This window comes from Fulmarus glacialis, unplaced genomic scaffold (assembly GCF_000690835.1).
Source record: "Fulmarus glacialis isolate BGI_N327 unplaced genomic scaffold, ASM69083v1 scaffold6795, whole genome shotgun sequence".
NCBI classification, from domain to species: domain Eukaryota; kingdom Metazoa; phylum Chordata; class Aves; order Procellariiformes; family Procellariidae; genus Fulmarus; species Fulmarus glacialis.
In genome coordinates this window covers 35,010-48,474 of record NW_009214887.1, presented here as the reverse complement: position 1 = coordinate 48,474, position 13,465 = coordinate 35,010, and the positions used below count along the sequence as shown (strand labels likewise).

Here is a 13,465-nt window from a genome sequence, read left to right as displayed (position 1 = left end):
TCATGGCTGTACAAGGTGCACAATGTAAAGCACCTCTGCTATTTTCAAGTCGGTGCTTTTCCTCCCAATTTTGAAGAAGTTGCACGCAGCAAGCTTTCGGCCATGTGCAGGGTTTCCACTGTCAGAAAAAACGCTTGCTTCACAGGGTAAAAGTAATACTTAATTATTTAACTTGCTGATTTTACTCACAGTATCCGTGTAAGAAGTGTTTGAATTTGCAATGCACAGATTGATAGTGACAAGCAGGCTGTTGTGTTTTAATTGTTACTACAGAAAAGCGGAGGTCATCGCATTTCTGTCTGTCTCAAAAAATAATCACTGAAATTATAAGCTCCAATTTAAAGATTGTAAGATGGGTGCATACTAGCAAAAGTACTAAGAGATTTTTGTACACAAGTACTGCAACTTTGTCTCCTTTGTTACCTCTTTTGATGTTGTGCTCTTTAAAGAGTATTTATATGCATGTGACAAAAGCCAACTGCGGTGGTTCTGAATAGCGCCATGGAATTATACAAATCTGCCAATAAGTGTGGATGGGTTATGGATGTGGTATGGAGAGTGTCAGTGTGGCCCAAGACTGTTAGTTCCCCAGTTCCAGAAATGATTAGCAACCATTGACAACCTCTGGTCCTTTCATTGCATTTCTAGAATTCTGTATCAGAATAATTATTCATTTTTTCCTTCTCTTTCTATGTGTGTGGGTGTGTTGGGGGAGAAGTTGTCTGTGGCACTTGTGTTGAGGGGAAGATGAGGGATTAGGTAAAAAGAAAGAAGGTGTGGGATATGGTTTGCTTTGTACATTCTGATCATCTGTGCTATCTGCTTTTGGTTTGCCAGTCGTCTTTGCTTTTAATTCACAAAAGTGGTACAGTATTGTGTAGTGCTTTTATAATGGTGCTTCTGCTCTCTGTGCTACAAAAATGCAGGTTATTTGTGAATTTATGCTACATGTGAGGCAAAATCCTCCTGTGTTAAAAATCTATAAACAAATGATTGGGTTCATCAAGAGTCTTTGTTATGTTAAAGGCTTAAATTTCACTTTTTCTTTTTTATGCACAATATATTGCTCAAGTGAAATTGTAGTAAGAGTGATGTTAACGAGGATTATATCTGAATCTCCTTTTCTGTGATGGATTTCTGTTAAGTGCTTTTGTGTTTGCAAAAATTGACAAATCTCAGATTTTCCTTCACTTAAGTGTTGTTAATCTGAGGCAGAGAAGTGTCCAATCTCGCTGTCCCTTAATACTTACATAATTAAGCTTTGAAATGAAAAGGAAAAAGTGAAGCAACAAAGAAACAAAGTGGCTGTGGACTGAAAATGGGATTAGTTTGAATTGTGAAGGCAGACTAAGCATCTGTGTCTGTCAGATGGGATGACAGGAATTGTAACAAGTTACTTTGACAACCGCTTACTCCATAGAGAGATTATGCTGAGTTCATTTGCAGGTTTGTGTTTAACCTTAGCTGACAAAATGATACTTAACCTCTTATACAGCCAACCTTTATAGTTCCAGAATTAATGAATGTTGCCTTAACAATAAAAGTAAGGAACATTTTTTTCTTTAAAGACATTTTTTCTTGCTTATTTGTTACAGGCCTGTTATTACAACATTAAAGTGAGTGCAGATACATCTAATGGCACTAGTAATACATTTCAGAATATGTTTTTATGCTTTGCTGAAGTGCCAAACATTTCATAATGTTTCTGAAACTCTGTTGGTTATGGAAAATAGGCAGTTGTCTTTAAACGAAAAAATACAAGCAAATTTTAAAAATCCTTGACACGAGTAGTTGAATTTAGGACTCCAAAAATCCATTATAGGTTCATAGCACGATTTGAAGTTTGAGCATATTTTAATTTTGCTGCAGGTTTTGCATGTAATTGGTAGAATCCATGTTTGTGGGTCAAACAGCTTCTTTTTTACAAAATATTACCTATACTGACAACATATTTAAACAGTCTCTCTCCATCTCTTTTTACTAGATTCTGGCATATACAGAAGGACTCCATGGAAAATGGCTCTTTTCAGAGATTCGATCTATCTTTTCCCGACGTTATCTTTTGCAAAATACAGCACTGGAGATATTCATGGCAAATAGAGGTACTGTGAGTTTAGAGGAATGGCAAGTGTTGATCTGGGGACACGTGCATTCTGTTTGGCTGTTTAGTCATGTCTTTTTTGGTATGGATTTGTGTAGATAGCAGAAGGGCTTGGATTAAGCGTCTCAATATTTAAGTTAGTATATTTTTGTAATTTAGTTTCTCCTTTTCTTTTTTTTTTTTTTTTTTCAGTGAGGAATTATGATCAAACATGATAACTGGGAATTAGCAATGCCTTACTTTCATTTATATCCACATGTTTATTTGGCATTCTCTGGAAACTTGCTTAAGGCATACCTACCTCTGATCTGTTATGCATGAAGGTTTTTTTTTTTTCCCTTTGGAGGGTTAATAGTTGTTAGTTGAACATAACAAGAACAACATAATGAAAGAACTTCACTACCAGATTAGACCAGTGACTGGTATACCTTCATACTTTATTCCTAGTAATAATTTCTTTCTTAGTGCAACTCTAAGAAATAAATGTGGATTGTTTATGAACCTTTTTTTCACCCTCCCCTTTCTTCAGTTCCTTTTTCAGACACACATATCTGAAGTGCATATTGTCCAACAGAATATTAATTATGTGCATAAACACCTTCCTATTTTGGAGCCTGTAGTTGTACTCTGTGAAGTCATAAATGTCCACTGGTGATACCATAATTAGATGGTTATTTAGATTTTTAGGTTGCTATTTCGTGTCATTGAATGTTTCAAAAAAAAAAAAAAAAGATGATAATATTATGACAAATATATCTTGAAAATATCTAGAAAGTAAACTAGTAAATGTGTGATCCAATTAATATATAATTTTTTTTTTAATCAGTTCTAGACAGTCAATCTGTGCATATAGGTTTAACTTGTATTCAGAAAGGAAAATAAATGTAGACCTTGTAAGATTTGTAACAGTGACAACTTCAGTTGAAATTCCTGTTAGTGGTAAATAAAAGCAGTTCTGGAAATTATACATCTATAAAATACATCTATAGTAACCTGAAGGAAACATGTCTAATCTTTTACCTGTTCAACACCTAAGTTTAGGGTTAAATTTTACTGGGCCAGAAAGCCTAAAAAAAAATCATGCCATATTTCAACTCTTGTGTTCACAGTGGGTGTCATGTTTAACTTTCCTGACCAAGCAACAGTAAAGAAAGTGGTTAACTGTCTACCTCGGGTCGGTATTGGTACTATCTTTGGACTACCCCAGACCAGGTATTTTACAATTTGAGTTAATTTTATCTTGTCAGTTCTGAGAGTTCTTTTTTCATCAACCCACCCTACATGGTTTGAAGCACTTACACCTACTGGTTCACAAAACATGCACGTCCTCAGCCTATCACTTCTGCATGCTATTTGCAATGTGTTTGCATAATAAAAACTTTTGGATTTGAGATTTTTTTGTGATTTCTATCTGTTATAGGGAAGATAGCTTCTTTTTTGGCAGTGAGACTCAATCACTTACCCTACTTAAGGAAAATAGGTTTCTTTATACTTGCCAACTTACTAAAATTTAAGACTGGTGTAAGACTGTTTGTAGGACTGATTAGCTTTTATGGCAGTGTTCAATTATATTAGCTTGACTGTAACATTCTTGAATCCTCTGTAGTATTTAAACGTAGATGAAGATGATTGTTCCTCATCAGAAGGATATTGTAGTGATGTGTAGAACAATATAAGCTGAACAGCATGTGAAGGATTGATACGGTGTGCTTGTCTTTTAGCTCTGGAGGATATTGTTCAAACTTTACATAGTGAGAAATTAGTATTACAATGTCAGGCTGTGTGTTTGGATCCTAAAACTGAAGAATATGATTCAGTTTGCTACATCTTTTTTAGCAGAAGGTTAGGGCTTGATTACCAGGTATACTTTGGATGAAGCCAGCAGCACAGTTTAAGGTTCACTGAGTCTGATGGAAATAAAAGTTTTTGAGGTATACCCCATCTCTAGTTAGATTGGTTACCTCTTGTATTTTAATGAATTATAAACTATTTTTAAGTAGATTAATTTCTAAATGTTTAGAAGAAACAGCAACCCTTAAGGAGTATCTTGATTGTTGTTACTTTAGATTTTTATTTTTTCAAAATTTCTGTGCACAGAAATGGCATTAAAATAGTTGGGGATGTTTTCTGTTGTGTTTTGTAATTCACCTTTTTTTTTTTTAACAAGTCCAGAAAAAATTCTCTTGAATTGCAATTATAGCCACTCTGTAAGAACTTAAGGATTTCTATTTACAGAAGCAAATTATGTATGAAAATTTTAAAATATACCTGAAAATATAGACACATTTGTTCAAAATTTCATATCTATTTGTTTACAATGTAATGCAGTTTATTAAAATAAAAAAAATTCAGTTACTGTAACTGTTTTCTTTAATTGTTTACCAATACCTGTAAAGATTTGTTAACTAAAACTATATTTAGGGTTTTTTTTTCCCCCTAAATAATGTGGTTCTGGTATTTACAGATGGTTTTATTATGAACAAAAGAGTCTTGGGAATTTTATAATAAGCTCTTCTCTGCTTGATTTATCACTCCTAGGAATGACTCTATAGTCTTCTTTCACAAACATCAGGAAATCTGGCATCAAATTCTAAAAGTTTAATTGAGTTATTTATGACTAACTTTCCAACACTGCCCAGAATTTAAATCTCAAGAGGTTGGACTTCATAATGAAGTTCTATCATCTTATCATTGTTCTCCTTTGTTCTTGAGGGATTTAAAAACCTCTCCTAAAAGATGACTTTCTTCTTATGTGAAATTCTAAAAATCATGTAATTTTCTTAATGATCTGCCATCTCTCTAAATCTCTAGTAACATATTTCTGTAATACATCAAGCCTTCATGGAGCAGCTGAATTTGCATAGCTGTAAAGGTTTCTGTTTGAAAACTTTCAAATCTTGACATATCCAGCTGCCAGATGTTTTAAGTCTTTTGTTCTTATTAGATTATAAAACTTAAAAATGAACTTAAAGTATCCAAAATAGCAATTTGATCTCCAGAGAAATCTAGCATAGAACTAGTAAAAAGAATATGTACAACTGCCACTAAAATTCAGAGAGGTAAAAAGGAAGACCCACCAGGTTTTCTCATTATTTTTTCCGATATTTTTGGTTCTTTTCAGACGCATTTCTTTGGCTAGTCCACGACAGATTTTCAAAGCTTCCAATATGACCCAGCGATGGCAACATCGAGAAATTTCCAACTTTGAATACCTGATGTTTCTAAACACTATAGCAGGTAACACAAATTACTATAATGACTCAGAAAAGGAGTTAATGGTGGCACAGCCTCAACAGATATGGGACACTACTAGATTTTGCCCTTTTAATAAATAACTTTTTCTATGTACAATTTTCTGCTGAAGAACAACTTCACAAAATCCTCCTGAATGTACTTTATTCTTAATTATTTTTATGTTTATGTAAGAATAAAGAGACATGCAATTCATAATGCTGTACTGAACTGCACTTAAAATATATCTCTAAAGTCAGAATATCTTGACTGTTGTGGGAGGACAGGACCTACATAGACTGTCTACTATTTAGGAGAGTCTCAGAAATATTATCTTCTTTATTCCTTAGTTTTCTAAGTTTTAATATTCATACGTACTATCCTCCCTAAATGCTGATGCAACCGCTGATGCAACAAGCTCTGTGTAAGCCTGGAACCCTCTGGGAAGTCTCAGCTGGGGAGCAGGATATTCCTGGAGCCAATAAATACCACTGTTACAAGATATATGGTTGGTCTCAGAAAAGAGTGTAGTGCCTGGATCACCAGCGCTGCTATGCCAGGACACCATTCATCCATTCCCAAATCTTAATTCATACCCCTGTACGGTTGTCCTAACCCCTCATTCTGTAAACGCTAAGCTATAATTCATTTAACCCATCTTACCCCATTAGCTTCTAACCATCCTGACTTCAGTTTAGTAAATGGAGGCTAATTGTTAGGTCTCATGACCTCTCTTTTCTTTTCCGACATATTTTGTTCTCAGAGCAACTTAAAGAATTTCTCAATTTTCAGCTCTTTTCTATGGTATTGACAGTGTTGAAAGGTCCGTTAATTCCCTTTCAGACTTGGCTCTCGCTAACACGATTGATATAGCAAATGCCTCTGCTCGCACTAATTACATTTTGTACAAATGGTCAGTTTTGCTAGTTTCTGTAATCAGTCATTAAGTCAGAGGTGCCAGGATGCTCGCGGATTTTATAAAAGTAGGGGTAGATGTGCTTGCCTCCTTACTGCCGAAGTGGAATGAAGCAAGATCATGAGACTGTTTTCTGTGGCTCTAGTGAATGATCCTTTTCAGCTTTAATATGTTATTGAAATAATAAAGTGAATTCTTACCTACTTGGTATTTGAGGTTGAAAGGAACAAAAAGATAACATTATGGAAAAAGGGAAAGTTTAGTTGCCCATGATGGGGAGTTAAAAGATTGTTGTGATGGCTATCAATTTGAAACACATAAAGATAGATACCACAGTGTCATGTAAGTAGCCTTAATCCTGAATAAGAGATAATGTGCAACTGGGAAAGAAAAGATCGGACTATACCATTTAAATATTCTGCAAACCAAGATGGAAAAATACTGAATGGTGTAAGAAAACTGGAAAAAGAAGAACTTAGGTGGAGTTTTAAAAAATGTTTTCAGACAACCTGATAGATTGGGTTGTGAAATAATATTCTTGGGGAAGAAGTAAAAACCTGTCCTTTGAGACTTTTAAGACCAGGCTAGACAAAATCTGAGAACATACTGATTGGAGGTGATGTGAATGAATGAGCTTCTGCAACAATATCATAAAAAGAGACAGGATCCATGTAAAAATTATGCATTTTAAAATTATAAACCAGGGTATGTGATGTATGTGTATGTATGGTATACAATTATTCTAATTGAATATTTTGTTTTTATTGCGAGAAGGATATTATTTCCATCTTACAGATGCATGAAGTTGCACGTGTGAACCTGAAACCAGAACAGATTTTCTGTTCTGGTTAAGTGTTGGCATATCCATAGATGGTCAATGGTCAAGGAAGAATTTCCCTCAAAGTGAATTCTCTAGATGAAATGGTTAATACTTGCATAATTTCTCAATCTAAAATCCTGAGCTGCTTCATTCTGCTTTCACATATTGAATTTAATACAGTATGTAAAAATACTGCTTTAATTTTAGCATCCACAAAAGTCATTGCCTCTCCAGTTTTTGAAGTCTTTCACCTTAAAGAAACAGAAGACCAGATGACATAATCAAGGAAAGGAGAAATGCATAGAAAATTAATGGATTTAACTGTCACTCTTACTGTATGCAAAAGAGTTTACAATTAAAGTGAAATGGGCTGCAATGTTTTAAATTAAATACTAGCAATTGGTGAACTTTTTCATTATCCTTTTTAATAAAGCAAAGTAGAATATTGAAATGATAAAAGATCTGAAATAAATTACAGTTCTTTTGAAGAGCTTGTAAAGTTCTATTGTTGTATCTTTAGAGGTTGGTATTTTAGTTAAATATAACTCTTAACTCACGGCGTGTTTTTTTTATTATTTTTTGTCAGGTCGAACTTACAATGATTTAAATCAGTACCCTGTCTTCCCTTGGGTTATCACCAACTATGAATCAGAGGAGTTGGACCTTACACTTCCTAGCAACTTCAGGGATTTGTCAAAGGTATTTGTCATTAGACATACCTTTTTTCTCTCCAGTATTTATCACAGTAGCTTTCAGTCTTGTTAATGTTTTCTGCTGTGTTTGATACATTAATGTTAAATGCACAACCATTAACAGTGTTTCATTTCTATATGCGTATACTGATAGTAGGGATCAGATTGTGGAAAAATGAATTACTGATGTATTCTTATTGCTTCTGATTGTATCAATTTAATAATTATTAATGGAAGGTGCTCTTGGTTGGAGCATAAGCGTTACATTTAATTTCAAATTTTAATGAAGTTATGAATGCTGAGGCTGCTAAAGATGAAAAATTAGCCAAATAATTTTCTGTTTTTCTGATGAGAATTGTGGTTTTTTAGTAGCAAAGCCTCTGATACCATTATATTTTAAGTACTTTTAAATCATTGCCCTTATTCCCATAAGTAGAAATTTTATTTTCTCACTTCCTGTGTGTATCCCCTTCAGGTATGCTCAAGTAATGCAGTTGTCCTTTGTCAGACTGACATTGTCAGTTTTTAACAACTTTTACAAACAACTCCTTTTTGGCTGAGTAACCTTGTTTTTCTAAGGTTCTTTCCCAAACAAACATATGCAGATGTAATATTATGCAGCCTGTTTAAAGCTTTATAGAACATGATTATTCTCTTTCAATCTTTTCCAATAAAGGAATATTTCATTTTACAAAATAGAAGCATTTCTCATTTTCTCTACAAAGACTAGGTGCAGTGATCATCAAACAGGATCTTTTTCTAAAAACTAGCTATTACGGGAAATGATTGGCACATGGAGCAATATAGTTTATTAGTGGAAAAGGTAAAGAACATATTTTAATTACAGCTTGTTTTTTACAAAAGTCTTCTATACAAATTGGTAATTTGATAGGAAAAAAAATCCCCAAAGAAGTAAGGCAGTTTTTAAAAGTTCTTGCTTTCAGTTCGCAATTGATTAAGCTAAACACAGGTCTGTGAAAATCTCTGGAAAAATAATTTTTTTACTACAAATTTAGTATTTTAACCCTAAAAAAGGTACTGTATAGTCATCAAATATATATCCACACATATATATGTGGATATATAGTGTGTATATATACATATATGTATATATATTTGAAGACTATACCATACCTTTTGTGTGTGTATATGTATATATAAATAAAAATAAAGGAATAATGTTTTTAAGTCCAAAGCAGAGATACACTGGGGTACTGTCATTGTAATATTTTCTAATAGTTTTATTTAATTTGAATAAGTCATGAACTCTATGCTTTCTCAGAATGTCTGACTGACACAAATCTGTATTCATGGGTAAACCTACACATATTTTATATTTTAAAAAATCTTTGGAAGGTCAATAATATTTAAAAATAATTTATTGTTGTGGAATTTAATAAATGCTTTCTTAGTAATCCCCAGGCCAAAAAATACCTGAAGGTAGTTTAAAACTAAAAATACCTAGCCCCAACCTAGACTACACTTGTGAATTACACTTAAGTGAAAATTGAAAACTTACAAGTAACATCAGCTCTGTGTAGCTTGAATTAGTACATAAATTAAATGTATTAACATTAATAACTTCCTATATTATGACATGATTTTTTGCAACCTAATTTTCCATTAACTTTTGTTAAATGACACTTCTGCATATATCATGTCACTGCTAAAATAATTCAAGACAAAAAAAGGATTCTCCAGCTGCTGTGCTTCTGAGGCATCTCCTTTAATTGTATTTTAATTTGTAAACTAGTCAATTCAGTCAGTGCTATAGTCCTAGTCTTTCTTCCTCCATCCTGAAATAGAACTAAATGCAGTGTAGAGCATTTTTTCCTCATTTTAGGTTAGGTACCACTCTTGCCACCACTATCTTGCGGGATAGCAAACCCACTTTTTCTACGCGTTTTTTTATTACCGGTGACCAGTTATATGGATTTCTCTGTTCATGAAAGTAGTCTTTGAGGATTACTAAGTATACCTTAAGTTCTGAGGGAATCTTTCCATTGCTACTGCTGAGAGACGACATTACTTAGGGACATTACCAAGTAGACATTACTTAGGTTGTATCTATATCTATACTTAACCTTCTCAATCATATGTTTGAAAACTATGAACTTAATACAGGAAATAATTATTACAATATTAGACGTCAGTGATACTGTATTATGAGTAGAAGGAGTTTCATTAATATTATTTGAGCCCGTAACATGATATTCTTGGGAGCTTTTAATCTTTTAACAGGTGATTGGCAGAGAATTGCCCCTATTGTTAGGGAATAGTGAATATTTATACGTATATGTATATTTAACATGCATTTTCCCTTATGTTCTGTTAAATATTGTTAATCAGACAGTGCGTCTTGATCTCTGAAAATGTAACTGCTGTCTGGATGAATGCCAGTCCTTCCCATATACACAATGAAAGTCTTTATGCCATACCTGTCTCAGATACAGCAGTTCAAGTTTTGGTTACTGTTTAGGCATTTCTAGCAGTATCAACTCTTATGTAGTTTAAATGTTAAACTCAGATGATGAATTCATGGCAAATATCTGAAAAACCTTGCTAATATTCAACTATGAAAATGTTTGAATGTCATGTATGTTGTGATATTTTCATTGTAGGACTGTTATCTTCAGGGTAATGCTTCGGAATAAGTGCCAATTATGTATTGTAGCATGTCTATATTTTGCATTGCTGAAGGTTTTAAAAATATTTAAAGATATTTCATTTAACTTTTTACATGGTTTTAACAGTCTTTTACTTTATTTCTTTTCCTTATCCACGTCCAGAAACGCATCACAATTTAGTGCTCCCACTGAGTAAAGAAAAGGAAAACTTTGATTTTGGTCTGGCAGAAAGGATGTCAGGTCAATATTTTTACTTTTTTTGGTACCTAAGAAAATTCAAAATGAAGAATTTTTCTTTTTTCTTTTTTTTTTTTTTAAAGAAATTGCAAGTTAAATTTAGGTATTATAAAGTGTCAAATATGAATAACAGTTTTGTTAATACATTAGATAGAAGTCCACAGTTAGTAGATTTAAAGATTTAGCAGATTTAAAGAACTGCAGTGTATAGGTTAAACCAACACTTTATTTAAGCAGCTTCTTGTGGCATTGTTTTGAACATCAGTCACACAATGATAAACCAAAGCAACTGAAATGGATTGTGGTTAATATTACTGTCAGCCTGACGAATGCTCCTGACAAATGCCAGGAGTGCACTGCCAGTCTGTTACCCTGCTTTGACTCGAGTGTTTATTTCTTAAGAGGTGACTATGGTTTGGAATGAGTATTACATATTATATTTATAGCTGCATATATTTTATTTATACAACAGACACAGTTTCCCACCAGAATGTGTCCCATTTTCTGCATTACTTATGTTATTCAAAAGCACATTTTTTTCCTTTTCTTTATTCAGTGGAAGCAATAAATTGCGTTTTATTTCTGGACTTGGATAAGGAAAAAAAATAGAAGTAAAAATACATGGAAAATACTGCGATATCAAAGCATGATTTTATACTCTCAAAAGTTTGTTACAAGATCTTGCTGTGTGCAAGTAGCTGTTGATAATTTTTCTTTCATAAGGCACAAAATTTCTGTAAGATCATAAACTGACACTACTAGAAGAAGAAAATTATGCCATTCTTAAATCTTCTTTTGTCTTCACTATAGCTGCATGTGTACATAATAATATTTTTATTCTCATGTTTATAATTTTCATGCAATATTTGCTACATCGTCATCAGTTTTATAGTGGCCGTTATGTATGTAATGACTTCTTTTCCAGTCAAGTGTACAAAAGCAACAAATAGCTCTCACCTTCAGTGAAGTGAGGTGTTTAATTGGTATGTGGGAGCCACTGATATCAAATACACTTTGACAGAAAAGAAGTAATAGATTTTTTTACTATGACAGATTAGACTAGTTTTGTTGTTCTAATGTAAACTTCACTTTTGACTGTTCTTCAGCATGCCAGCCTGAATTCTGTTGCAGGGTGCCCATTTTTGGAGCACAGATTCACTGCACATAGATCTTCTGCCGCATATTTTCCCCTGCAAGGAAAAGAGTGGGATGGGCATGAAATTTGCTTAGTTACCCCTTGGCAAAGAGATAAAAAGTAACAAATGTTTTGATATGCACTTATGTTGTGGTTTACCCTGGCAAGCAGCCAAACACCCCCCACCTGCTCGCTCAGTCCCCACCCACCCCCCCACCCCCCAGCGGGATGGGGAGAGAATCGGAAGGGTAAGAGTGAGAAAAACTCATGGGTTGAGATAAAGACAGTTTAATAGAACAGAAAAAGGGAAAATAATAATGATAATGATAGAATATACAAAATGAGTGATGCACAATGCAATTGCTCACCACCCACGCTGACCGATAACCAAGTAGCGATTGGTACTTCCTGGATCACGCCTATCATTCATATACTGAGCATGATGTCACATGGTATGGAATACCCCATTAGCCAGCTGGGCTGGCTGTCCTGATTATGTTCCCTCCCACCTTGTGTACCTAGCTCAGTCAGTAGGCATGGGAGCTGTCCTTGGACTAGGAGGGCACTTAGCAACAACTGAAAACGTCAATGTGTTATCAACATTCTCCTCATACTAAATCCAAAACACAGCACTAGGAAGACATTTAACCCTATCCCAGCCGAAACCAGGACAACTTATTATAATTTTGCAAATTTTTTAAAGAAATCTTTTTGTCTAGAGAGGCATTAAAACTTGTACAGGCACTCTGTGAACCAGTGCTTTTCATGTAGGAAATGAAAATTATGTTTTATTCAGCTCATGCTCCAACACAAAATCGATGCAAGTTACTACCAGTTAAAACTGATAAACTTACCAGAAGGGCTCAGTGTCCTTCTAAGCGTAAAGCATGTTCCAAAATTGGACACTAAAAGATGGTTAGAGGAACAGTGTGAGAACTAACAATAGTGGGTGCGGTGGTGATGACTTACTTTGATAGGCAATTATGTCTGGAATTTAGGCACCGAGACCTATGATGCTTGACACTGCTGGGCTCAGCATCTGCCCTGGTTGCCTTGTCACTGGTGTTTCAGGCAGTAGATTTGTCATCTGTACCTGTGACAAAAGATATCACTTAATTAAAAGGCACTCCAAAGCCAGACAGGATAAGCTTGGAAGGGAGGTACAAATATTTTTCCTTTTAGGGCAGTTCATGTGAATCCTGCTTAAAACAGGACAGTACAGGAAATAAAACATTTCAAACTTTGTATCAGAATCCCTGGCAGTAAGAAAAGGTCCAGTATATTTTCTAGAATTTTGGATCACCTCAAGAAACAGTGGTAGAGATATCAAGACCAGCCCCCATCTACAGTCAGCCTGAAGCAGTGATATCTGAAAAGGAGACATATTTTTCATTACTCATTTGTTAGTCTGTTACGGATTTTGATATTTTTAGTATAAAGTATATTTATCAGATTCTCTTCATTATCAAGTTATCATGCGTTTTTTGTGAAATGCAGCTTGCTTCTTTGAGGAGAGGGAGGCTCCATCCTCTTTAAAATTCTATGCAGAATAGGGAACAGTTGAGAGAAATTATTACAGAAACTGGTTTATCACCTGTTGCAAATGAGTGGTTTAGAGGCTGCTTAAAGAATCACCGTCAAAGGTATTAGCAGAAAGTGATTTTAAGAGAGACCTATAAAGGTGCGATTTAACAGAGTTTGATGGC

General features: G+C 34.2%; 1 protein-coding gene across 1 annotated transcript in view; it reads left to right on the top strand.

Annotated features, from left to right (window-relative positions):
- Nucleotides 1-501: 501 nt before the first annotated feature.
- Nucleotides 502-13,465, top strand: part of LOC104077483 (lipopolysaccharide-responsive and beige-like anchor protein) — a gene marked incomplete at its 3' end in the record, with an annotated part of 44,110 nt that continues 31,146 nt past the window's right edge. Inside the window, exons 1-5 of the mRNA XM_009578738.1 lie at nucleotides 502-549; nucleotides 1,985-2,102; nucleotides 3,211-3,313; nucleotides 5,223-5,338; nucleotides 7,655-7,767. Coding sequence (XP_009577033.1) covers nucleotides 502-549; nucleotides 1,985-2,102; nucleotides 3,211-3,313; nucleotides 5,223-5,338; nucleotides 7,655-7,767 — 498 coding nt within the window. The remainder of the gene's footprint in view (nucleotides 550-1,984; nucleotides 2,103-3,210; nucleotides 3,314-5,222; nucleotides 5,339-7,654; nucleotides 7,768-13,465) is intronic.